Source organism: Periplaneta americana, chromosome 12 (genome assembly GCF_040183065.1).
Source record: "Periplaneta americana isolate PAMFEO1 chromosome 12, P.americana_PAMFEO1_priV1, whole genome shotgun sequence".
NCBI lineage: Eukaryota > Metazoa > Arthropoda > Insecta > Blattodea > Blattidae > Periplaneta > Periplaneta americana.
Window position 1 is genome coordinate 49,892,005 of NC_091128.1, and position 27,983 is coordinate 49,919,987.

Here is a 27,983-nt window from a genome sequence, read left to right on the forward strand (position 1 = left end):
TTTCGTGAAAAGCAGCTGATATGGGCACCTGCATAACTGTTCTGCATAGAAGTAAGAATACCGATCTACTTAATATTTTGGATATGAAATATTGCTTTTGTGTAGTGCCCCATAATTATTACAGATATTCTTACCGAATTTCTTATTCATCCAGTCCAGTTTTAGACCTCGATGGTCAGTTATGGTTTCAATCAGTGTTCTGCTGGTTGCTCCATACTTGTCTGGCCAGAACAAACATTTGGTCATCTTCTTTAGCATTCTCTTGTTGTTCATTCGGAGAACATGCGTATTACCGGGATTTCCTGTACGCTTATTATTATATTATAGACTAATAATAAATTATGTTTGTTTTCAGCCCAGGCATTGGAGGCGTCGTCCACCTCAACCTCCACGAAACGCTCGGCCCTTCTTCTCGCTCTTCACCGAAGAAGAGTGTGAAGAGTTCTCGGTAGGTGCAACATTTTACAGTACAGCTTTCTTTAAGATCATTAAAATATTGATTAATGTAATAATATGGAAAATTGTAATCCAAAAATGATCTACATAATTTCAAATATTAAATAAACAATGTCATGAATGATATATATTTTTATATGTTTTATGTGTTTAAATGCTAAATATTTATTTACTTTAAGGTTCTTCTAAATTCGTTTTTCTTGGCAAGCAACATTTTCATTTTGACGTTTCCTCTCTCTGTTATCTTCCTGCGTGGTGAATGGTAAGGAAATTAAATTATTTATTATCGTTTCCGAAAATGCGCTAAATCTTGTCACTCCAGTTCCAGTTACATATTTGTCAAAGAACACTCATGACGCAAAAACTTTCCAATTCACAATTCAATGTCTGACAATTTGTGTATACCAGTACATTTTCTCGGAAAATAGATAGGTTTTGAAGTAAATCCCGAAAAGACAGAGTATATGATTAAGTCTCGTGACGAGAATATTGTACGAAATGGAAATATAAAAATTGGAAATTTATCCTTTGAAGAGGTGGAAAAATTCAAATACTTGCGAGCAACAGTAACAAATATAAATGATACTCGAGAGGAAATTAAACACAAAATAAATATGGGAAATGCGTGTTATTATTCGGCTGAGAAGCTTTTATCATACAGTCTGCTGTAAAAAAATCTAAAAGTTAGAATTTATAAAACAATTATATTACCGGTTGTTCTTTATGGTTGTGAAACTTGGACCCTCACTTTGAGAGAGGAACATAGGTTAAGGGTGTTTGAGAATAAGGTACTTAGGAAAATATTTGGGGCTAAGAGGGATGAAGTTACAGGAGAATGGAGAAAAGTTAGCCTACACAACACCGAACTGCACGCATTGTATTCTTCACCTGACATAATTAGGAACATTAAGTCCAGACGTTTGAAATGGGCAGGCCATGTAGCACGTATGGGCGAATCCAGAAATGCATATAGAGTGTTAGTTGGGAGACCGGAGGGAAAAAGACCTTTGGGGAGGCCGATATGTAGATGGGAGGATAATATTAAAATGGATTTGAGGGAGGTGGAATATGATAGTAGAGACTGAATTAATCTTGCTCAGGATAGGGACCAATGGCGGTCTTATGTGAGGGCGGCAATGAACCTCCGGGTTCCTTAAAAGCCAGTAAGTAAGTAATGCGTGTTATTATTCGGTTGAGAAGCTTTTATCATCCAGTCTGCTGTCAAAAAATCTGAAAGTTAGAATTTATAAAAAATTATATTACCGGTTGTTCTTTATGGTTGTGAAACTTGGACCCTCACTTTGAGAGAGGAACATAGGTTCTTAGGAAAATATTTGTGGCTAAGAGGGATGAAGTTACAGGCGAATGGAGAAAGTTACACAACGCAGAACTGCACGCATTGTATTCTTCACCTGACATAATTAGGAACATTAAATCCAGATGTTTGAGATGGGCAGGGCATGTATATAGCACGTATGGACGAATCCAGAAATGCATATAGAGTGTTAGTTGGGAGGCCGGAGGGGAAAATACCTTTGGGGAGGGCGAGACGTAGATGGGAAGATATTAAAATGTATTTGAGGGAGGTGGGATATGATGGTAGAGACTGGATTAATCTTGCTCAGGATAGGGACCAATGGCGGGCTTATGTGAGGGCGGCAATGAACAAAAGCAAGTAAAGAAGTAGATATATTTTCCCATAAATCATGCAGTACTAGATGGTTACGTAATATGTAACAATTACTAGACGTTTGTCTCATGCTATGTATTAACTGACAGCTATAGTATATCAAATTAAATACTCTGATGCGTTTTCCCCTACCTTTGCATTCAGTAAGGAAATAGGTCCGAACTCGTATGTGATGCAAAATTTATATGTTCTCGTACATACTGCAAAGTGGAAGGATTTAAATCATTGTTTATTTTGGATATGAAATATTGCTTTTTTGTAACCCCCATTATTATTACATACATCCTTGCCAAATTTCTTCCAATCCAGTCCAGTTTTAGACCACAATGGTCAGTTATGGTTTCAATCCATCGTCGTGCTGCTTGCTCCATATTTGTCTGACTAAAAGCAACATTTGGGCATTTTCTTTAGCATTCTCTTGTGGTTAATTCAGAAAACATGTACTTTCCGGGATTTCATAGATTATTATTATTACTAGCCGTACCCGTGCGCTCCGCTGCACCCGTTAGAAATAAATATAAAGTAATTACATAATTAAAATAGGACATTTGATCCAAGGAACATTCGTGTTTGATAGAAGGATAAATCTGTTACTTAATTTAAATTGTATTAAAAAATTAAAATGCGATCATTTTGATCTAGAAACCACTCATTTGGTCATCAAAATTATTTTAGGAAATACAGGAAACGAATTCCTATCAAGTTTTCTGTGCATAAGAAGCTATTTTAATCTTACCTGTCTTCGATTCACTCAGAAGTTACTGTAATAACATTATAGCATTATGTCCATCTAGAGAAACTACACTTTCCAATGGTTAAATAATAATTAATTATACAAATCGGTTAATTTAGCTTCCGATATTACTTCATACAATCACAGAAACATTCTCTGTAGGCTATGTTTCATAGCTTTCGATTGTTTTTGTCCAAGGCCCCTTATAGATGGAGTCATTTGCTTTTTATTTCATTACACCGCCTTAGATTATGTTGTTATTGTAATTTTGAAACTCATTTATATCATTAAATATCAGTCGTATCAAAATTTTGCATGGAATAAAACTTATCGAAAATTATTTTTAAAGAAACTTTTGTTATGTAATATTTTTCATAAAAATTAATAATAAGGGAGATATTTCGATTTATTTAATTCAAGCCCCCTTATAACCCCCCTTTTAAATAAAATATCTTGAATATCATAGCCTAAATTCTAAGTTACAACGAACTTAATTTATATTCCAATTGTCATAAAATCGGTTCAGCCATTATCACGTGAAAAGGTAACAAACATCCAGACAGACAGACAGACAGACATACAAACAAAAATTTCAAAAAGGCGATTTTCGGCTTCAGGGCGGTTAATTATATATGTTAGGACCAATAATTTTTGGAAAATCGAAAATTACCAGAAAAATTTTGGCTACAGATTTATTATTAGTATAGATTATTATTATTATTATTATTATAGACTAATAATAAAACGTGTATGTTTTCAGCCAGAGCACTGGAATCAGCGGGGACCAAGAACACAGATTTCCGCTTCCCTTAGCTCGTCTCTCAGCTCCTCCCTCACTTATCTATCTAGGGAAGAAGAGACTACGAAGGTAGGTGAAACATTTTACAGTAGGCCTTTCTTTAAGATTATTAGAATATTGCTTAATGTAATAATATGGATAATTATAATCCTAAAATAATCAACATAAATTGGAAATATTAAGTAAATGATATCATGAAATGGTATAATTTTATTACCTAAGTTATATGTTTTCTTCATACAAAAGAAAATGTTACATATTTCTTTATTTTAAAATTTTTTTCAAATCCGTTTTTGCTGGCAAACATTTTCATTTTTACGTTTCCTCTCTCTGTTCTAATCTTTTCCCGAGATGAATTATATGGAAATTAAAGTTATTACAGTTTCTTAAAACTTGTCGTTATAGTCCGCATCACCGTTTTTGGCGTATGAAATAAGTAATGGGAACGTTAAGTGCGAGTGTTTTACCTTTGCCGCAGTCAGTCTGACAACTGTGTTTGGCAAACGGCTGATGTGACGTTTATAGGAAGTGGTACCATTCTTAGCTGCACTAGCACCATGCTCAAAAACTGAGCATTATACTCGAGGACACACGTCAAAAACGCTGGCGCCAGCTATACAATAACTTACAGTTACAGATTTTTCAGAGAACATTCATGATGCAAAAACTTTGCAATTCAGAGTTCAAGGTCTAACAACTTATGTTTTCTCGTAAATCTTGCAGTACTAGATTGTTTCGTAATACGCAACAATGTTTCCTTCACGCTATGTATTAATTGACTCCTATGTATCAATCTAAAAACTCGTGCATTTTTTCCTCTTCCTTTGCATTCAGTAAGTAAATAGGTCCAAACTCGTATACTTACTTATTTACTGGCTTTTAAGGAACGCGGAGGTTCATTGCCGCCCTCACATAAGCCCGCCATTAGTCCCTATCCTGTACAAGATTAATCCAGTCTCTATCATCATATCCCACCTCCCTCAGATCCATTTTAATATTATCTTCCCATCTACGTCTCGACCTCCCCAAAGGTCTTTTTCCATCCGGCCTCCCAACTAACACTCTATATGCATTCCTGGATTCTCCCGATACGTGCTGTATACCCTGCCCATTTCAAACGTCCAGATTTAATGCTCCTAATTATGTCAGGTAAAGAATACAATGCGTGCAGTTCTGTGTTGTGTAACTTTCTTCATTCTTCTGTAATTTCATTCCTCTTAGCCCCAAATATTTTCCTAAGAACCTTATTCTCAAACACCCTTAACCTATGTTCCTCTCAAAGTAAGAGTCCAAGTTTCACAACTATAAAGAACAACCGCTAATATAACTGTTTTATAAATTCTAACTTTCAAATTTTTTGACACCAGACTGGATGATAAAAGCTTCTCAACCGAATAATAACAGGCATTTCCCATATTTATTCTGTGTGTAATTTCCTCCCGAGTATCATTTATATTTGTTACTGTTGCTCCCAGGTATTTGAATTTTTCCACCTCTTCAAAGGATAAATTTCCAATTTTTATACTTCCATTTCGTCCAAACTCGTATATGTTGCAAAATTTATACACTAAAGGTTATGTGCTCGTACATGCTACAGAGTGGAATGATTTCAATCATGCATATGAAAGACTGCTTTATGTAATGCCCCATAAATATTACAGACATTCTTAGCAAGCTTCTTCATCCAGTGCAGTTTTAGACCTCAATGGTCAGTTATGGTTTCGATCCATCGTCGTGCTGGTTGCTCCATAGGCCTACTTGTCTGTCTAGAAACATTATATTTGGGCATTTTCTTTGGCATTTCCTTGTTGTTCAATCGGAAAACTAGTATTTTTCGGGATTTTCTATACTCTTATTATAATATTATAGACTAATAATAAATTGTTATGTTTTCAGAGACGGTGCTGGGGCCTCTGGAACTGGTGTTGCCAGCTTTTCCGCCGTTGCCGAAAGGCAAAACGTCAAACCGGCTCCAATATCGAAACCGGCCGTACAGTACGTGCAACATTTTGCAGTTATTAAAATATTGATTAATGTAATAATATGGATATTAATTCTGAAATGATTAATATAATTTCAAATATTAAATAAGCGATGTCACGAAATGGCATATCTTTATTATCTATACGTTTTTCTGTATACATAAGGAAATATTTAATATATATTTTTAAATCCTTCCAAATCCGTTTGACAACCTGTGTTTATCACTATGTTTTCTCGTTAATCATTGAGTACTAGATGATTACATAATGTCAAAATTAGGAAATCATATCTGTCTCATGCTTATGTATTAACTTATATATATATTTGCTCTAGAGTATGCCATTAGGAAAGTCCAGGATAACAGAGATGGTTTGGAATTGAACGGGTTACATCAGCTGCTTGTCTATGCGGATGACGTGAATATGTTAGGAGAAAATCCACAAACAATTAGGGAAAACACGAGAATTTTACTGGAAGCAAGTAAAAAGATATGTTTGGAAGTAAATCCCGAAAAAGACAAAGTATATGATTATGTCTCGTGACCAGAATATTGTACGAAATGGAAATATAAAAATTGGAGATTTATCTTTTGAAGAGGTGGAGAAGTTCAAATATCTGGGAGCAACAGTAACAAATATAAATGATACTCGGGAGGAAATTGAACACAGAATAAATATGGGAAATGCCTGTTATTATTCGGTTGAGAAGCTTTTATCATCCAGTCTGCTGTCGAAAAATCTGAAAGTTAGAATTTATAAAACAGTTATATTAGCGGTTGTTCTGTATGGTTGTGAAACTTGGACTCTCACTTTGAGAGAGGAACATAGGTTAAGGGTGTTTGAGAATAAGGTGGTTAGGAAAATATTTGGGGCTAAGAGGGATGAAGTTACAGGAGGATGGAGAAAGTTACACAACACAGAACTGCACGCATTGTATTCTTCACCTGACATAATTAGGAACATTAAATCCAGACGTTTGAGATGGGCAGGGCATGTAGCACGTGTGGGCGAATCCAGAAATGCATATAGAGTGTTAGTTGGGAGGCCGGAGGGGGAAAAACCTTTAGGGAGGCCGAGACGTAGATGGGAAGATAATATTATAATGGATTTAAGGGAGGTGGGATATGATGATAGAGAATGGATTAATTTTGCTCAGGATAGGGACCAATGGCGGGCTTATGTGAGGGCGGCAATGAAAAATAATATCAATATAAATACTCTGATGTATTTTTTTCCCTTCCTTTGCATTCAGCAAGTAAATAGTTATGTAAAAGACTATGTGCTAGTACATGCTGCAAGGTGGAATTATTAAAATCACGATTTATTGTGGATATAAAAGACTGCTTTTGTGTAATGTCCATCATTATTACATATATCCGTACCAAATTTCTCCCTCAACGGTCAGTTATGGTTTCGATCCATCGTCGTGCTGGTTCCTCCATACCTGTCTCACCAGAAGAAACATTTGGGCATTTTCTTTGTCATTCTCTTGTTATGTACCTTCTAGGATTTCCTATACTCTTACTATTATATTGTAGACTAATAATAAAATGTGTATGTTTCCAGGCATGGCGCTGGAGATCGTGCCGTCGACGTCGCTCCCCCAGCCCTTCCCCCAGTCTCTCCTCCAGCGAAGAGGATAATACTTCGGTAAGTGCAACATTTTATAGTACAGCCTTCTTTAAGATTATTAAAATATTGATTAATGTAATATGGAAAATTGTAATCCTAAAATTATCAACATAAAACGTAAATGAATCCCCTTCTTTCCAGAAATGATAAATTTGAGGACGCTTCCAAACAACTGGCCACAGAAAATTGGTAACTGGGACAATTGGCCACATAAAATTGGTAATAGGGACAATTCGCCACAGATAGACATTTCGCCACAAATAGACAATTTGCCACAGTTAGACAATTTAGCACAAATAGGCAATTTGCCACACTGAGGTACAAAGATAAATCCATGACTTCCAGAAGCTCTATATTGTGCGAATGGATACAGAGATTAATAATTGTGACTTCCACTAAGTATGTGAATTGCTATGTACATATAAATTTGGCTTCAAAAATGTCCTGCTAGGTTGTGGCCTACAGCTCTCAAGTACCGGATGACGGTGCCTTCTGCCTTGTACCGCGGGTATTCTTCAACTGTGTCGATGTACTTCCGCTTCTTTTTGGTAGGAGAATGACCACCTTCCAATCTCTATATATATCTGTCCACTTCTTCCACTTCCAACTGCAGTTGCTCCAGCACGTGATACAAGGAAGGATGCGCTTTCCCCATTAATAGGTTCAATCTCCTGTGCCACTGCCAGTCAGGAGAGCTGCATATTATACTAACTAGGCCACTAAAGCGTCATATAATTATACTAAGAAAACTATTAAAAATCAGTGGAGTATTTAGTTAAGACATATCTTTCAAGCATAAATTATTACAAGTTTATTTTATTTTGTAGGAAACGGAGAGAGAGATTATCCTCCGGGGACTACTAACACCTGTCTATCACCCCATGGATGTAAGTAACTCTTCAATGTACAGAGAATAATATAGAGTATGATGCTTAGAGGTAGGGTATATGGATCGTATGCGGAGACTAAAATGAAGATACAGTAGTGGCAAAAAAAAAAAAAAAAAACCGGACCGACCCTTGTAGCTGATTTCAGAGTTATATATTCAAATTTTGCTAGTCACAAAACACATCCATCTTGTATAATTAATTGTAACAATGAAATTTATTGCATTTGTTCGATTCTTACCGTCTTCTGTTTCCTTCAGTGCCTCAAACTTACAGACGAAAAAACTTTGAGAGTTTTATTTTCATCTGGCATCAATATTACATTTCTACCTCTATTCGCAAAGATAACTTGCTTATTTTTACATTAAATAGCAGTACCGGTACATACCTTTGGCTTCACTATCCATATTGAAATTACCACAGTTTGACACAATACACAGCACAGGATTCTTTTGTATCAGCTACAAGGGTCGGTCCGGCTTTTTTGCCACTACTGTACAAAATAGGAAAGATTGGAGAATGCTGGGTTTGCAGTGAAAGACTATGAATGAATCATTATAATAAAGAGACATTTTCAATAATTTTACGATAAACATATTTATATTATGAAAAAGTGCATGAATATTTTCTGAGTTGTATGTGGTTCTTTCCATTCGTTTCATAAATTTTAATGAACCACTAGGCTACTTCACGTATGGCATCAAGAGAAAGATCATGGATTTGAGAATACAACGAAGAATTTCTAGCACCGTTAAGGCCAAATGTACAAAGACATGTCAGTTACAAGTGGCCAATATAACTTACTAGTTTAAGATCGCATGTTCAGAATCCAGCTACTGCAGTCCATTGAAAACTGTGGTAAAAGATGAAGATCATTCAAGTAAAATAGTCCATGTCTACTAAGAAGATTAATAAAAGTAGTGGGATATTAAATTTAGTCCACTGATACCTAATGTTGTCATCGTCGTCTAACTGCATACTTCTTGGTTCGGTTCATAACCATGTCTTCTGGCTTCCCACTTCCCACTTAGGGTGGGGACTTCTCAAATCAAGGCGACGAAAAACCAGACTCACCGCATTGTTCAAGGCACAAATGGGACACAAAGCATGGACCGATATCAATGCTAGATTAGCAACACCATCATACTTAGGAAGGACTGATCATATTTGGAAGTTTAAATGTAGAAAACAAAGAACGGACGTGGCAAAATTTTCCTTTGTTAACCGCACAATAGCAGACTGGAACAGCTTACCTGCAGCAATCTTTCAGGGTGGTCCTCTTAAAATCAATACATTTAAGGAAAGGTTGGGAAGATTAGACTGAAAATTTAATTGGAGGTGCAGTGTAATTATTTAAGTTGTCATGTAATTAATGGAGTTGATATATAATTAATTAAGTTGATATGTAATTAATTAAGATATGTAATTTAGTTGATATGTAAATAAATTAAGGTGATATGTAATTAATTAAGATGATATGTAATTAAGTTGGTATGTAATTAATTAAGGTGATATGTAATTACTTAAATTGGTAATAGATGGGTGAAATAGAAGTACTTATAAGTTAGATTTACTTTTGCTTATCGTAGGCGTTATTATAGAATAGTTTTTATTTATAGTCCTAGGTTTATTGCATCTACTATTTATAGATTACCGGTACGTTTATTTTATTTTATTTCATTTACGTTTATTTTATTTTATTTCACGTAATTGTAATTATTGTATATTATATATCACGCCCACCGGGTGTATACCCAACTGTAGTGTTAAATAAATACATATACAATATACCTAAGCTTCATATTATATACTAAGAATAATATTAAAAGCAGTGAAATATTTAGTTGAGTGATATGCCATATATTTCAAGCATAAATTATTACTGGTGTATTTTATTTTTATAGGATTCTGAAGATAACGCCAGGATAACCCAACATCCCGGCCCGCTTATACTTAACAACGGGGAAGTGGTAAGTAACTCATGACTGGACATAGTTAATACGTTGCTCAGAGACTCTTCTTAATAGCAATATGACTGGGTCTCCCTCCGTATGAGAAGTGTTTATTAAAAAAAGTTTTTTTTTTTTTCGAAAATAGATATAATTTTAGAACAGAGATATTGACACCAGTGTAGGACTGTATACCTTACTTTAAGGGGGGGATATACAGGTTTGAGAGTAAAAAAATGTTATGGTTTAATTTAAATTTTGTGTGAAGATTGGACATTTATCTTTATATCAGTGAAGGAATTTTTACAATATATACAATATTTTAGTAGATATGACCATAAACGTGCGAGCGTGCGCTTATTTAGCTCTCCACACATAAGGTATATTTAACGCTCATTTCCGTAACTTGTATTTTTCAAAACCGTTTTTGTGATAACTCCGGAAGTTTTTAAGATATCCCAGTAAAATTCTGCATGCAACTGTCTTTCATACTTGTGAACAAGATGAACTACAAATATTGCTGTAAAATTTATAGTTTATTTGAAAAAAAAAAACTAAAAACATTGAACATATAACTTCTCATTAGAAATAAAAAAATACTATTGTAGACGCTTCAAAGATTGTAGTTCATATTGTTCATTTGACATTTAGGAACAAGTGGAATAAATAATAGCTCAGAAATATTCATATCTGTGGACATCATCATAAAAACGGCACATCAGTGAAAATAGTCTATAATTGCAGAAGCAGTGAATATTGAGCATTTCAAATTACAAGATTGAGGAGTCATTAGCTGCTAAGAAAAAAAATATTGAATTTCCCTCATTTTTCGTGCTGCTTTGTTCCATCTCCACAATGGGCACTGCGAGTTATTGTCTTCTTTTTATGTAACACTAATATATTTATTAATATAATAATTATGACATGTGGGCAAATTCTGCAACAAATTTGGAATTGTATGCTGTAGTGCAGTAATGTCGATTCCTGGAGTGCAGTGTTCAATGCCCAGTAGCGACCAAGACAAGAGTGAACATAATTTAAAACATCCAGATGCAACAACTGTTTTCGCTTTTGTTTACCCATTTTTAACGTGGGCTGAGTTAACATACATTGTTTAGGTGGCCATCGAGAAAATATCCGTAATAATTCTTGTAGCACTATTTATGCGCAACCCGCTGCAATATATCAGTGCCGGAAAATTAAACAAAGTTTGAAAAATTATGTAGACCTTATATACAAATTGAACAGTAAGTAATGTCAATAATTTCAAGGGGTTATTCTTTTAGATATTTCAAACAAAAAAGTTTAATACAATTTTGCTTATTTTACTCTATATGAAACATTCACAGCTTATTTCGGAAAAGCTACTGAATTAATTCCCAATATGCTTTGTCAATTTAAGAGAGCTTTGTGTTATGATGATAAATTATTGAAAGAATATTAATTTTCTTCTTTAAATCTGCAGAATTTTGATTCGTATAAATGTAACTTTTAAAACGTAATACACTCCGATAACGCCGTAAAGATTATTGCCTGGAGAGAGGCAGATATACGAAGCCCTAAGTACCCTGAACATCTCGCGTGTGATTGTGACAGGGATGCAAGAGACGACGAGAAATGTAAACATAACCGCTTTTAAAGACGGCTCGGGAAATTTGATTTATTGCATGTAAGTTTACCGGTCACCACTTTACAAATGAAAGTGAGAGGGAACTATTTCTAATTGCCTGAAGAAATGTTTGCAATATGAAAAACAGAGTTTTTTAATTAATTAAATAGATTTGTAGGCCTATAACGTAAGAAAGGCTTTCATTATTGTCTGTGTTCACCGAATATTTAACTAAAATCAAATCGAAAGACTTTACAAATAATATTGTTCGTTTAATTTAAATTAAGTCTATCGCACTTTCATTTATTCCTGTAGAGTTTCAAATGTTTTAAAATTTCGTTTTAAGCATCATTATTGTTTACGTTCTGTAAAGTATTCAACTGAAATGGGAGTGTAGAAATGTTTCTTAATCTTTTAAATTTATTTCGAAGTAGGCGTATCATATTGTCTGCGTTCTCTGAACGTTTAATTAAAATTATGTTATAGAGATCATTTTAAATTGACCAAGATTTTGTTTAACGTGAAATGAGCAGTATTTATTCTCCGCTGTCTAACACAGTTTAAACACAAATATTAAAAACGGTATACCATATCTTATGAGTTTAAAAACAAAGTACATGACCATGACCTTCCACTTCCCTATTACGAAGAAGCCAGGTGAAGAGGTTGTACAGAGCAACACAATCTCATGTGCACTCTCTCCTGATTACAGCGTTGCACGATCTTGTTATTCACTTAATAATAATAATAATAATAATAATAATAATAATAATAATAATAATAATAATAATAATAATAATAATAATAATCCGTGGCGCTACAGCTCGTGAAGGACCTAGACCGACCAGCCGGCTGCTGGCCTCATGCCCACATGCCGGAGCAGAGGTAGACGATCATCCAACCAGAATGGCGGTATCGTGTGGTTAGCACGATGATCCCCCAGCCGTTATAGATGGTATTCGCAACCGGATTTCGCTACCTATCGTAGCTCCCCAAGTGCATTACGATGCTGGGTGGGCACCGGTCCCATACACTGGCCGAAATTTCATGAGAAAATTTCTTCCCATGAGGACTCGAACCAGCGCGCATTCCGTGACGCGAGTCCTAGGCAGGATGCCTTAGTTGTTATTCACATGGACACTTTAAAATGTACATTTTTTTTAACTCTTCAAAACTTAGCAAAACGGTATTTGATTTTTTTATTGCTGTTTACTAGAGAAATCATCCACCAGAATAAATGGCATTACTTACGGTTCAACCGATTGTTACATAATTATACACAGTATTTAAAGGGTGTAAATGATATGTTGTTATTGAAGTGTTGTATCAGTGAAGAAGTATGTCGTGTCAGTGAAGTGTGCTGTGTAAGTGAAACGTGTTCCTGTCAGTGAAGCTTTATAGTCTGTAGTGGCAGTGCAAAGTATTTCAACTGTGAAATGTTTTTGAAGTGTTAGTGAAATCAGGATAGAATCAGTGAAATGTGTCGTAGTTCCAGTGCAGTGAGTGAGTTGACAGCGAAATGAGTGTAATGTTGAAAGGTACTTGTGCAGATATGAACGTATTATACTCGTGGGTTTTAGTTCGATCTTAGTTTTAAGATACAAATTAGATTTATTTTAAATGTTATTTTAAGTGATCGTTTCATTTAATTTAGGATATTCCCTGTTGTTATTATTATTAATTATTCTTAGTATTAATTATTAGTATTATTATTAATTGTATTTTTAATTAATAAGTTTATTATTGTCATTATTGAGTGTAATTAGTTACCACTGCTACCGGGTATACACCCATTGCAGTGTGAATAAATAAATACATACATATTACTTCCAAGATGTGATTAGTGGCATGAGCAGCGAATGCTGCATTTATTTTCTTGTACGGGTTTCGATATTTACTAAAATTTCAAGTTCACTGTTTTGTGATTATGCTAAGAAGATTCTCACAAATTCGCGATCGACAATTATTTAAAATAGCACAACCGCCAACCATTTAAACGTTGCAAGCAACTATAGGGATCTTATGATTTCCCTGTCATCATGTAAATGAAATGAACTATTTCGCAACAGAGAAAATATATAGCCCTTACAGGGTGTAAATGAACAACATCGAAATTTTGTCACTGACAATAGAAGGATCCTAGCAGAAGCAACTTTAGCAATGGTGACCGACGTAAATGAGCAACGTGTTAAAATAACTAAACATCTGTACTCGACAAGCAATAATAAACGGGAAGAGGCAGGTATAAGTATTGAATGTAATAGCACTCAATGAATTAGAGTAAATAACAATTATACTAACCAGGTCACTGAAACTTTAATAATAATAATAATAATAATAATAATAATAATAATAATAATAATAATAATTATTATCATTATTATTATTTATTTATTTATACCGGCAAAATTAAGGCCTTATACTGTCAAGATTAATACAAGCAGTGGAATATTAAAATTAGCTATATAAAATACTTGTAAATTCTTTTCTTGGCTTTTTTCTATTAGGACTGCTGTTAAATGAGTAACTACTACTGGCAGTTGTCTAACCCATTGACATATTTTCAGCATAATTGTAACTTGTTTATTTTCTTTTTATAGTTCCCCTACAGCGAGGCCATTTTGAACATCCTGGTTCAGCAATATGTAAGTAACTCCTCAATGCACACTACATAGATCATACTATGTTACTTGTACTCTCTTCTTTAATAGTTGTCACTGGATCGCCATATGAAAAGTGTTAATTGAAAAAATTGTTTCAAAGAATGGATTTAATTTTAGAATAGAGAGGACATAATGTATAATATAAAAGTCAAAACATATTCTATTAAAACTAAAATCTTCAAAAATATGTAGGCCTACACAATGTATCTAAAATCCGGTAGAGATAGCGCAAAAGCCACTAATTTCCCAGCATTGGGATTGGTGGGTGTGTTGTACTAGTGTACAGCCTCAACGATGTATGCTACTTTTAAAATTCAAGCACATTAGACTGAAAACTAAATATTTTCAACACCTTTTTTCCTCTTTCCATTGTTCGCCATCTGCACTAATAACATAGTTTGTCTATGTCGCCAACTTTTGAATCATTCTGTATATACTGTACCAACAGTCTTATTAATAAACCGTGTATAGTTTTTTATACGAGACTTATGCAGAGTTGAGATAGAAAACTTTACTAATAAACCATGCATAAGCAATGGATGTATAAACAGGCTGTAACTATACAATGGGAATTGCTTTGCAGTAGTTATATACACGAAACCCCTTGTTTAAGCGTTGTATATAGAGAGAAAATGGCCGCCCCTCTAACAGCTGTTCGTATCGACTGTCGTTTTATGATGATGGTTGCCTTGTAACCACAGAAGAACAAACCGAAGAGCACAAAATAATTAGAATAATATTGCTGTATCTTGTACTCTTTGGCCAAAATATAGTGTGGTAATCGATCAGAGCCAGTTGTACTATCGATACTTAACACGCCACACTAGAGCGCTCTACCTGATGCAATAGAGAACCTCAGATATTCTATTACCTTTCGTAACTAAGTAATGACGAAACTATGACGTAGCTGTGTAACAGTTACACTGTTATACACGACGTATGTAGTGATTATTAGTAAGGAATTTACGCACAACGTATAAACGAGCTACTCATTGTATAAGTAAAAGACAGTTGAACGTATGTATATAGAGTTTGTATTAGTAAGACCGTAAGAACATTAATAATGGTAGTGAGATATTTGGTCCAGTTATATATTTTCTGATCTAAATGAGGGGTTGGAAAGCAATGGTGGATTGTTAATGTTTAGGTGAGGGGTTTGCACTTTTTCCATTGCTGGTTGTAACAATAAAAAAATTAAGACAACGTTTCGAAGGGTGGTTCTCCCTTCGTCTTCAGGCGGAAGGAAGGAAAGAAGAGAAAAAAAACCTACTGTTGGGATAGCTATAGCTGCACGTAACGATCCCAACAGTAGGTTTTTTTTTCTCTTCTTTCCTTCCTTCCACCTGAAGACGAAGGGAGAACCACCCTTCGAAACGTTGTGTCTTAATTTTTTTTTTTTTGATTGTGACAACCAGCAATGGAAAAAGTCCAAACCCCTCACCTAAACATATATATTTTCTGCATACTTATTGTTGGTTTGTGTTCTTTTTATAGATTGAGACCACGTACATGCAAGCTTACGTGTACGAACGCCGAGTCGTAAGTAATTCTTCAATGTCCATAGATCATAGTGCATAATCACAGTCTAGTACTCGTATATACAGTCACGAAGCTCAATATGTAATAAATACGCATACATAGATAGTTGCTAACCACTAGCATCGCTACTATCGCCTCATTACAGACAATGCGAAAGAGTACCTGCACAGTCTATTGTTTCTAGCAATCTCAACAACTCAAGCTTCGTGACTGTATATACTATATCTGTAATAGTTATAGGACTGAATTTTCATATGAAATGAAATCCTTGAAAAATATTTTTTAAACTAGATTTAGAACAGAGATTTTGATATCAGTTTCGGATTATATACTGTACTTCAAGAACTTTTATTTTATTTCACCCACACAAAGTTGCTATGAGTTATTGTCTCCTTTTTATCCACATCCCTTGGTTCATAATCATTCATTGGCACATGCTCTTCAAAAATGTCTCATTTCAATCATGAGTTACGAAGCTTTAAAATTCAGATTTGTCAAAACTTTAAATTTTGAGTTGTTTCCCTTTTCAACTGGGTCATCGAATTTGGCTTGGATAACAGGAGTCGCAATAAGAATTACGAAATCTGCCTACAATATAAATCAGTATCAACAGCTAGACACGCATTAACTATAAGGTAGGCCTATCATGCAACCATTGTGTTCTAGATAAGAAATTATACATGTGATCAAAGTGGATCCAGCAAGGGTGAATGAAACATTTTTTGCTTACAACGCAACCCAGCATTATTTTTTAAACCAAACGCTTTCATGTGACACAGTTTGAAGGGCTCTCAAGTAGGAAATGAAAGCATATTATAAAACTAGAAGGTTCAAATGTAAACACGAACAGAAAAAAATGTATTTTCTTAACTGTTCACCATTATTTCACCACAGTTTCCCCTTAAAAGAAAATGTTCTTTTTCCAACTTTACTTCAGTCCGTTACGGTAACGATAATACTGTAACCTGCTGGGAAACGGCCTTCGCTCTACCAAGACTGCTCGCCACCTGGATGGACGTAACTCCACTGGCAACCAGGAGTGCAGTATGGGTTCCCATTCCCCCTTGTCCTCTATACTTCTGTCTTAATCAGAATTTTTCCGTCTTGAACATATTAGAGATTTGAAATTATTAATATTTTTGCAGCCCGATATTTACCAGAAGTCATTTCAGTGGAAGGCTTCCACTTTCAGCAACTTTTTTTATATTATTTATTTAATAATAACATATCAAACTGAAAACGTTACATGAAAGTACCCCGAAAGAGCAAAGCTCGTGTTCGGAGACAGTTCCGTTTTGATAAAATAACTTGAGAATGACGCAAAATTTTACGTGATTAAAATTTAAAATGTTGGTACCAGAGATTACACATAATTCACAAAAATAAGTCTGTGTTGTTCCTAAAATAACATTTATAGTTATTACACAAGGGTTGGGGCATAAGTCGTGGCAACTATTTTTTTTTAAGATAAGTGTTGGTATCACAAAATGTTATATGTCGCACGGAAGGCGTGCAGTCATAGTGTGTGTCCACAATACAAGATGGCTCTATGTTCGTCTGTAATAGAACAGAGAGTGATGTTAAATCAGTTGCCAGTGTAGCGTCACATTCTAGTATATACAATCACGAAGCTTGAGTTGATGAGGATACTAGGAACAATAGACTGTGCCAGTACTGTTTCACATTGTATGTGATGAGGCGATAGTAGCGATCCTAGTGGTTAGCAACTATCTATGGATGCATATTCCCTACGTATTGAGCTTCGTGACTGTATATACTAGACTGTGGTAGCGTCGTGCAGAATGGATCTAACTCGTGCTGAACAACGCTCGTATATCAAAATAGCCGTTCTCCATGGGAGAAATTCTAAAGAATGCCACAGAGAGTTTGTAGAAGCTGTCAGGAATAATGCCCTTTCATACCGGACAGTCGCGAGATGGGTAGCTAATTTGGGGGCCTTTAGAACGAGTATGTGTGCTGTAATCATTCTGGCAGAGGACCCCTGTAATGTTATGGCAACGACCGTAACAAACATAAGAAAAATATTGCCATGTTGTTAAATGTCCGTACATTTCGTCCATTCCTTGTCCTTTCATCTGTATATTTCACATTTTACACCCACGCTCGAATTCTCACAAAAAGAAATAGTTGCCATGACAACCCTGGTTCTTGAGAGTAGAAGATAGACAGAAACATAGGCTACATCAATCACAAATATAAATACTATGTAGACTAATATTTAAACACCACTATAAGATACTTAAGAAGTAGCTGCTTTAAGATGATAGTAATAAAGTTAATAACAATAATACTAGTAATAATTGAGATGATTTATACCATAATTTCAGAGTGAAAAAGGATGATGTTGAGATTGGTGATTGGTTAATACTAACTTATTATTTGTGTAATCAGTGGCAAATCATGTTGATATAGGCTTGTAACAAAGATGAGATTGAGAGAAATAATATACTTAGGGAAGAAATAAACTTGCTTTACAATGCATAGCACATATAAAGTAGGGAAGTTTGTCATATGCGTTGTTTAATCCTGGATTTGAAAATTTCATTATTAAAAGTAGCCAATTTTGGATTAAATTGTTTTATGCTCGACCATGCGGAAATGTAGTAATTATACACCTGGTAGTAGCTCTTTAATGCACCTCATTAAAGTACACCTATTCATTAAAGTTCAGGTGTTCAGCCAATGACAAGTCATCTTCGTACCGTTATAAAACCGCAAGTATCGATTATTCTCGGATATGTAATCGAAAGACAATTAGCGAAAAATCACGGAGGCTGGAAATCCAATACTGTCGCAGAAGGTTATGTTCTGTTACTATAATAATTAGCGTTAATTGTAAATAATATTCAAATAAATTCAATTTGTCATCTCGTTTTTCAATTCTAAATCAATTTCCAGGTTATATCAGACTAATGTTCATCTTATTCTCTATCAAGGTCAATGACATTCGGCTTCGGAAAAAATCAATACTTTCGCGTCTGCGCACATCTCACAATTCAGGTCAGTTCGCACATAACCATAACATGACCTAATTTTGAATAATTTCAAGTTAGAAATATGGTCGAGCATAAAAAGTCGTACGAAACTTGCCTATAATGGTAATTAAGACGCTCGTATGAAAATTATGAAACTCGCTTGCGCTCGTTTCATAAACAAATATACTTGCGTCTTAATTACTACCATTATAGGCCCGTTGCATAATGTACTATTATCAAATTATATAGATGTGTACCATAATTTGTACCATGTAAGAAAGCAGTAGATGTGAAGCATTTAGGTTCAACTAAAGTAAGAAATTAATTTGTAAAGTAAACAGTATCACGTGACTGAAATGAGGCTTGATTGGCCGCAGCTTAGCGCCACCGATTCTCAGCACGTGATCCCGCCCACTGCTGTACATTCTGTTTCATGTTAAAAATTTCTCGTTACTCGTCAAAGTAGACCTAGCGTCACTACTATGCATTCGTTTGCTTAGGAAACAATTACTGCCAACTTAATTAAATTATTTCAAACTTTCGTGTAAGGCCAATCGCTGGCGGACAAAGGTGTTATTCCTCTGTTATGTTAACCACATTCACTGAGGATGCAGAAGCCATACTATTATTTGCTTACCTATGGGGACAAACTCAAGATCAAATGACGATAACTTGTTACAGGAACATATTACCTTCGTGTGGTTAATACTCTTCGTTTTTTATCCGCTTTCGTAGTAAATAAAATATAAAAGTGTCCTTTCTTTTCATAATGTTATACGTATGAGTTACGTTATAAGCTTTATCGCATCTAGTAGGCCTACTAACTAAAATTTAAATTTGCTTCTAAAATAAATACAAAGTTATGATCCTCGAATACGGAACTATATTTTCTTGCGTCGTGTGTTTCGACTACAGACGAGGCAATGACGGGTATGTTAGCCACGAGCCCGTGTTTACATTAGGATTATTCTAACTCCGAAAATATTATGAGTATTGGATTTATTAATATATATTAAATGGTTAATAAAATGCAGTAGAATATATTATAGTCCACTGAGATTTTTAACATGATTTACAAGTTTCATTTCTTTTCACAGATCTACGGTGTCCAGTTCGGGCGTGTAGTAGACCGTCCATATGTAGTCTTGCTTGTCACACGACGTCCGGTAAGTAACTCTTGGTTATATATAGATAATAGTAATTTATATACAGGACATTCATTTCAAAATTTCACTAAATTTAAGTTAAACAAAGCACGTCAATTTAGATATTGAGGGGAAAGTTTAAAACCAGAATTAATTGTCATTTGAAATTTCAAAGAGTGGGTGAGAATCGAGAGGATTAAAACTATAACGCAATTAACACTCGTTTTAACTTATTCCTAAATATCTAAATTGACACGTTTTTTGTTTAAATTTAATGTAATTTAATTCAAATAGTACATAGTTATTTAGACTTGGAAGTTTTGAAATGAAAGCCCTATATATTGCTTGTCTTCTTTCCATAATCGTTGTAACACTGAATTTTCACATGATGGGCCGAAATATTTATTGAAATCAATTTTTTAAGCAGGGAACAAGGATTTCCATATCAGTTTCGTAATTGCTAGCCGTCCATTATACAACTTGATTTTGTTTCACTTACACAAGTTATTGTTTTCGTTTTATCCACACTTCTTAATTCATATAATCATTCATTGACAGAGGTATTGGCTTAATTCACAATTTGCCATTTGAAAGTAATTTGATCGAACTTTTTTTTTTTTTTTGAGATTACTAAATTTAAAGTTTTTGTTACTTATAACTCGTGAATTAACATAACTTCTACCAAATTATATAAAAGTATAGCCTACTTATAATTAAGGTTTCGGCCAGTGTACGGGACCGGTGCCCACCCAGCATCGTGATGCACTTGGGGAGCTATGATAGGTAGCCAAATTCGGTTGCGAATGCCAGCCATAACCCCTGGGGGCATCATCGTGCTAACCACACGATACCTCCATTCTGGTTGGATGATCGTCCACCTCTGCTTCGACATGTGGGCATGAGGCCAGCAGACGGCTGGTCGGTCTAGGCCCTTCAAGTGCTATAGCGCCATGGATTATTATTATTATTATTATTATTATTATTATTATTATTATTATTATTATTATTATTATTATTATTAAGGTAATGAGATAAAATTTTCACAAAAATACTCCTCATTTTTTAGCGCGAAAATAAAAAGATGATCAAATTTGTCAAAAATCGACTCCTTTCAGTAGTACATCACCTTAATGGATTGATGGAAAACCACGGGAAAAACATGAAACAGGTAACTTGTCCCAACCAGGATTTGAACCCGTGCCCTCTCGTTGCAGTGTCACATGTGCTAACCATTATCCACAGCGATGAACCTCACGAAAAAAGTGCATACATTTTTAAGAAGTGGCATCTGAGAGCAGAATTAATAAAAATCACAATTAGTTTTATTAATGTTTGAACATTGAAGAAATTATACTTTTTTACAAATTAAGAAATCAAGAGTATGGCATTACTAACGCTCCATTGCACAATATGCAATAAAGATAAAAAAATATTTTTTTTAAGAAATAAGTTTTTCACTAAGAAAAAAATAAAGAGAGCAAAATAAGTTTAATTTTTTTAAGTGTTTATGAGAAAAGATTGAAATTAAAGAGAGCAAAATAAGTTTAATTTTTTTAAGTGTTTATGAGAAAAGATTGAAATTAAAAACTTGTACTTATGATATTGATATGTACAGGGACATTATTCTATTTTTCTAATATTTCTAATATTAACCTGGCTATACCTTTGGATCAACGATTAAGAACCGGAAACACCGTTTGCTACCCCCTTCTACGACTGGAGTTCGATGATACTGGCGTAATATACAAACAAATCACTTTACTAGGTATAGGAGGGAAGAAAAGTAGTTCATCCATTTACGTAAACTAGGAAATATCGCGATTTTGAGTTTGATAATTTTCATTAGGTTTTTGTTTAATCAAAATACAGTACAGTATTAACAATGAGAGTTTTTACTCACGAACTGAGCTATCCATGCGGACGTATTCATTATGCAGTGTATATTATGCCGTCTACAGCACATTAGCGTACACTATAAAGAATGAAGTTAAATTGAAAAATAATCATAATATGGATATTTAAACACATTTTTGAAAATGGTGGCCGTTCATTTCGATACAGGCTTCAGTTCTAATGTACATATTATCGTACTATAGACTACTGTACGTGATTTCAATTACCAGGTTCGTACTTCGTATCAGTAACTCATGTTGAAATAATTCTGTACCTATTCTATAAAAGAGACCTTACGTACTGTAAATTCAATCTTCACTTCTGCCCGATCCGAAAAGATAAAATTACTCAGACATGCTGTCTACTGTCCGTCCAAGTGGTTATGTCGTAGGGTCGTAGAAAGGGGGGAAATCACGTGACAGTTAATTACTTAACGAGGTCCTTTTATTTAAGTTATTTTAAACAGTTGTATAATATTACGTAGACGTCCAATTCCTAACAGAAATTAATATTCTCAGAAAAGAGCTAAGACAGCCCAGCCACTAGCATTTACAGAGAGGCGAATAGAAGCAAGTGGGGGAAACCGGATGCGACGTAGGCCAATATAGAAAATGATGCAATATTGAAAGCTCTTTCGTCACTGGAAAACGCGAACATATTTTTGGGACGTACTGTTTACTATGACCGTAAGGCTACTATGACTGTATATGCGGTCTTGGATCTGTGTGGAGGACGGTTGAACTTCATTAGTAGAAGGGGTGGGAGTGAAGTACATTCAAAAACTCACGTACAATAAAAATTGAAGTAAAATAAAGTGATGTCCCTGTATATTCTGTAAAAATTTCAACTCTGTAGCTAAAAAATTGTGGAAAAAAAAAAAGTTTGCAGATCCCTGGTCTACACTATTATATTGTCACGTTGTCGGTCATGGTTCGAATCCATCCCAGTTAGGTCTGGAATATTTCACTGATACTTGTGGCGTATAAAGTCGCAGTTGCGATATTTTTGGGGTTCTCCCATTTCGCCATCTTGGGCATGAACATAATTAAAGTCAAATCAAGATTTTCAGGTATAACTCCCTGTAAAGTTGATTTGAATAATTTCGAGGGAAAAATTGTTCCGGAGCCGGGTATCGAACCCGGGACCTTTGGTTTAACGTACCAACGCTCTACCACTGAGCTACTCGGGAACTCTAACCGACACCGATCCAATTTTTCCCTCTATATCCACAGACCTCAAAGTGGGCTGACAACCGTCAATAATACACGTCACTGTTCGTTAACAGAAAACCACAATTTAAGTCACACGGAGTTAGTGTGCACTCGAAGTTGGTTGCTTGACGGTTGTCAGCCCACTTTGAGGTCTGTGGATATAGAGGGAAAAATTGGATCGGTGTCGGTTAGAGTTCCCGAGTAGCTCAGTGGTAGAGCGTTGATACGTTAAACCAAAGGTCCCGGGTTCGATACCCGGCTCCGGAACAATTTTTCCCTCGAAATTATTCATAATTAAAGTCATTGTTTACTCTATTCAATTACATATCCATATCATTTCTCTCATCACAAGTTCTCGGGTTATTTCTGAGTTCATAAATATTCTCGGGCAGAGTTTTGTAAACCTAATAAAATGTAGCCTACCTGTAATCAGTAGGGATCGTACTTAATCCCAGAAGGCTACAAGATAGAGTATCACTGGAGTTTTATGTAAACGACGCACGTCCATATAGTAAGCGAAGTACTTGACTGAAGGCTCACGCGTCTCTTGTTTCGTCAAGTAGGCCAGAACAAAACATGGACCACTTTAACAATATTACACTAATATTTACAATTAAAATTATTTACACTATGTACAGTAGTGGCAAAAAAAAACCGGACCGACCCTTGTAGCTGATTTCAGAGCCTTGTTCACTCCAGAGCACGATAGACTGGTAACTAAGACTTTCGTGGTTCGATTCCTGCCTGGGCAGGAAACTTTTTTTGTTCCTTATTCCCAATACTTTTCGATTGCAGCGATATTTTACTACTTAATTAACTTATTCCCAGAACATGAATTTTACCAGCTATCGAAAAGTATTAGGAATAAATCTGAACAAGGAACAAAACAAAGTTTCCTTCCCAGGCAGGATTCGAACCACGAAAGTCTTAGTTACCAGTCTATCGTGCTCTGGAGTGAACAAGGCTCTGAAATCAACTACAGGGGTCGGTCCGGTTTTTTTTGCCACTACTGTACACTAAAACATGCTGTTTTTAATATTTACACTAGGCCTATCGCCAACCAAACTTTACAAGGGATACTCAAAATGAAAAAAAGGAATTCACAGAACTTCAGTATTTCTTGATTTATTCTGATACACTCTAATCGTAGATATGAGATAGAACAGATCAGTCATTTAACTGTGAGAAAGACAATGGGCTGTTTTCGTGATAGATTGGGGCATTGGCTGTGAATAGTTCTCATTTTGAGCATTTGTTAAAAAGTTTGATTCGTGATAGTGTTTTGTTTATTTTTATGACCTATTTCACATGATTTTACGTATTTTATTTATTTGTCTCAAATTTAATAAAGAGTTAAAAGATACGAAACGGGTAAAATTTAATGGAGACTGAATTAAAATAGAATGCCATTTTGAAAAAAAAATGAAGTTTACTGTCAAAATCTATATGCCTGAATAACGTTTTTCGAACACTGGTTTATCTCTAACAGCTTTTGTGTAAAACTCTTTCCTGCCAAATTAACATTTAAGACATTAAGAGCAATATTCCATGCTTAATGAACACACTACATAATTCAGCTATGTATTTTCGACATTATTTTAATTAGTTACTTTTCTTTCAACAGGTGCATCCAGGTCGCCGAGATATAATTTATCCTGACGACAGGGACATTATTGATATGGGTCTGGGCCCACGGAGACCTTCTATAACAATAGAACGGTTCACGGTCTACTACGACCACAGGGTGAGTACTGAGTATTTTGTTACGTAGATGACAGAGAGTGTTACTTAAAGGCTTTCTGTAATCCTTGTAATACCAAACCTAATGGTAAACATTTACTGAAATCAGTTTTAAGCTATATGTATACTTTATGGTTTATTACAAGGATGTTGATATTAGTTTCGCAACTGTATGCCTTCTTTAAGCGCTTTACTAAACTTTTGTTCCAGTTTTACAATAGGTGCTATCCTAGGGTGCTATGTGTAATTATTTCTCTTATTCACCTTCCTTAATAATCATTCACTGACATAGGTATTCCCTTCATTTGCAATTTGTCTTTTGAGCACAGTTTTATTAAACTTGTTTGATGAATAGGCATGCTACAGAGTAGGTCTACTGATAAATATTCCCATTCTTTTTAAATATAAAAATGAAGGCTAGGAAGTGAAAGATAATTGTTATGTTTATGTTTACTGTTTATATTCTTAAAAATTAAAATGGAATAACTTCTCGAAAGTGATAGCTGCTCACTCAAAGTTACATAAACAAAACAACAACAGCTCTAGTACTATTGCATTAAAAATTACTAGCATACATAAACTAAAATATTATCTTGCTTCAATTTATATGTATTCTGAATCTTCATGGTAACCCTTAGAAAAGGCAGCTGTAACTTTTTGTTATCTCTCTCTGTCTCGCCCTGACATTGCAAAATTACCATATATCTTCTGTGATTAATTTTAAATGTTATGGCACAACTAAGATGTGCTTAAATAATACGCTGTAAATTCTTGAAATGTGTTCATTCTTCCATCTTTATAAGATATCTCATCATTACCATCCTCATGATTCTGAGAAGGTGATCCGTTTGTATGTTAAATATTTATGCACTCTTCGAAATCCCTGTTTGCCAGCAAACAACTTCTGTCTCGTGGATTTTTCTATTCCTGTTGCAACCCTCAGTCAAGGTAATAGTGGGATAGGTAGATTATTTATTTCTAGCTTTTACAAATAATTTATTCCTGCTGAAACGTGTATTACTCTAATTTCTTAGCATTTTCCAGGGTCCTCTCATGACAGGGTACCTAAGTAATGTAAGGTAATTCGAGTGTCGATTTTGCGACACCTCTTGTTTATAATTTTGGGGAGAGTTGAGTAGTATCGGACATCGGGTAATATCGGACAGTGAGTTTCTTTCATCTTCCACCAGATGATAGTACCTGAACGACATGGTTACGTTTCTGTGATGTCGCATACAGAAACGTAACCATGTCATTCAGGCACTACCATCCGTTGATAGATGAAAGAAACGCACTGTCCGATATTACCCGATGTCCGATACTACCCAACTCTCCCCTATATTAACGAACCATCATCCTTACAAAATGGACAGGTTTTTATTAATTCTGATGATACAACACTTCTCAACTACAATAGCAGCAAAATTCAGATATCCCATTCTTCATTTTTTCCGAATTAAATTAGCCTGCCATCAACAGATCTGTGCAAATCTCTCTCTCTCTCTCTCTTTTTTTTCGAACTGTCGCTTGGTCTATTATTGCGTAACTTCGTCCAAATATACCAACATTATTTCCATCTTCAGAAAAGAGCTCTTAGATATATTTTCAACTTAAACATACAGATTCATGCAGACAAGCATTTAGTTCGTTAAATTCCCTACATATAATGGAAGTGATTATATTAATATTATCATATCATTAATATCATCATAATAATATCATATAACGAAAGTTATATTAATATCTCTAATCAACTCATTCATACACACAATGCCAGAATATACGAAACGAGTTGGCTCAGGCGGTAGCGTTTGAGACTCGCATTTGAGAGGTCCCGGGTTCAAAACCCGTTGCCGACCAATCTGACTGAGAATTTTCATGGCTTCCCTCTGTCACAGATGCAAATGTGGGATTGGAAATTTGCATGTCATGATTCATCATCGTCTCAATCACCAATACCACAAACATTAATCAAACATTTATAATCACTTAAATGAAAGTTAGTCATCTACAACAACCAACAGAAACAGGAACTCAACAATAGTAAAAACTGCCTACTGATAACCTCACAATTCCTAACTACGCGATATGACCACAGATTATAAAGCGTGTATAAAAGAACTTAACAAAATAAACAAGCGTATATAAAAGAACTTAACAAAATAAACAATCAGAATAAATTGACATTCACAAAAAGAAAAAAAAATCACAACCTGGAACTCACAAAATTAGAAATATTCTGTGACAGGGGGTAAATCCTATAACAAACTTCCAGATGGAAATAAACACTGTACAAACCAACAAGATCTTTAAAACTAAAACCAGGAAATTCCTGATTGTTCATAGTATTCAAAAAAAGACTACAAGTATCACGATTTTCACTTTTATTATTGAGAACAAAATGCCTATTTACTACAGCAATTTATTATGTATGAATTGATTTTATAATTTTGTAATACTATGTCCAGTATCGGTATATTATTTTTTTATATATAATTTTGTTGTAGGCACAGTCATCTCGCCGCCCAGACCCCGCCAGCCAATAACATCAGGCTTACCACCTCAACACCTCTCCACACCACAACCTCCCACCAGATGTATGGCATGGCGAGGTGTTATGCGTCTGGTGTGGAGGAAGGCATTAAATGGAGCAACCAAGAGGTGGTGTGCGTCGAGGCATAACATCTACGCCTCCGCACAATTACCAGGCCTCCCACCTCACATACCAGCTCTCCACACCACAACCTCCCACCAGATGTATGGCATGGCGAGGTGTCATGCGTCTGGTGTGGAGGAAGGCATTAAATGGAGCAACCAAGAGGTGGTGTGCGTCGAGGCATAACATCTACGCCTCCGCACAATTACCAGGCCTCCCACCTCACATACCAGCTCTCCACACCACAACCTCCCACCAGATGTATGGCATGGCGAGGTGTCATGCGTCTGGTGTGGAGGAAGGCACTAAATGGAGCAACCAAGAGGTGGTGTGCGTAGAGGCATAACATCTACGCCTCCGCACAATTACCAGGCCTCCCACCTCACATACCAGCTCTCCACAC

The 27,983-nt window shown here is 35.2% G+C and overlaps 1 protein-coding gene across 1 annotated transcript; it reads left to right on the forward strand.

The window, feature by feature from the left end:
- Positions 1-181: 181 nt before the first annotated feature.
- LOC138709958 (uncharacterized) lies at positions 182-27,983 on the forward strand. Its single transcript, XM_069840641.1, has 11 exons — positions 182-448; positions 3,640-3,747; positions 5,575-5,673; positions 7,227-7,310; positions 8,120-8,179; positions 10,084-10,149; positions 14,338-14,382; positions 15,895-15,939; positions 20,033-20,101; positions 24,809-24,928; positions 27,432-27,983. Exons 1-11 carry the CDS (start codon positions 182-184, stop codon positions 27,468-27,470), a joined length of 1,002 nt encoding a protein of 333 aa, XP_069696742.1. The 3' UTR covers positions 27,471-27,983.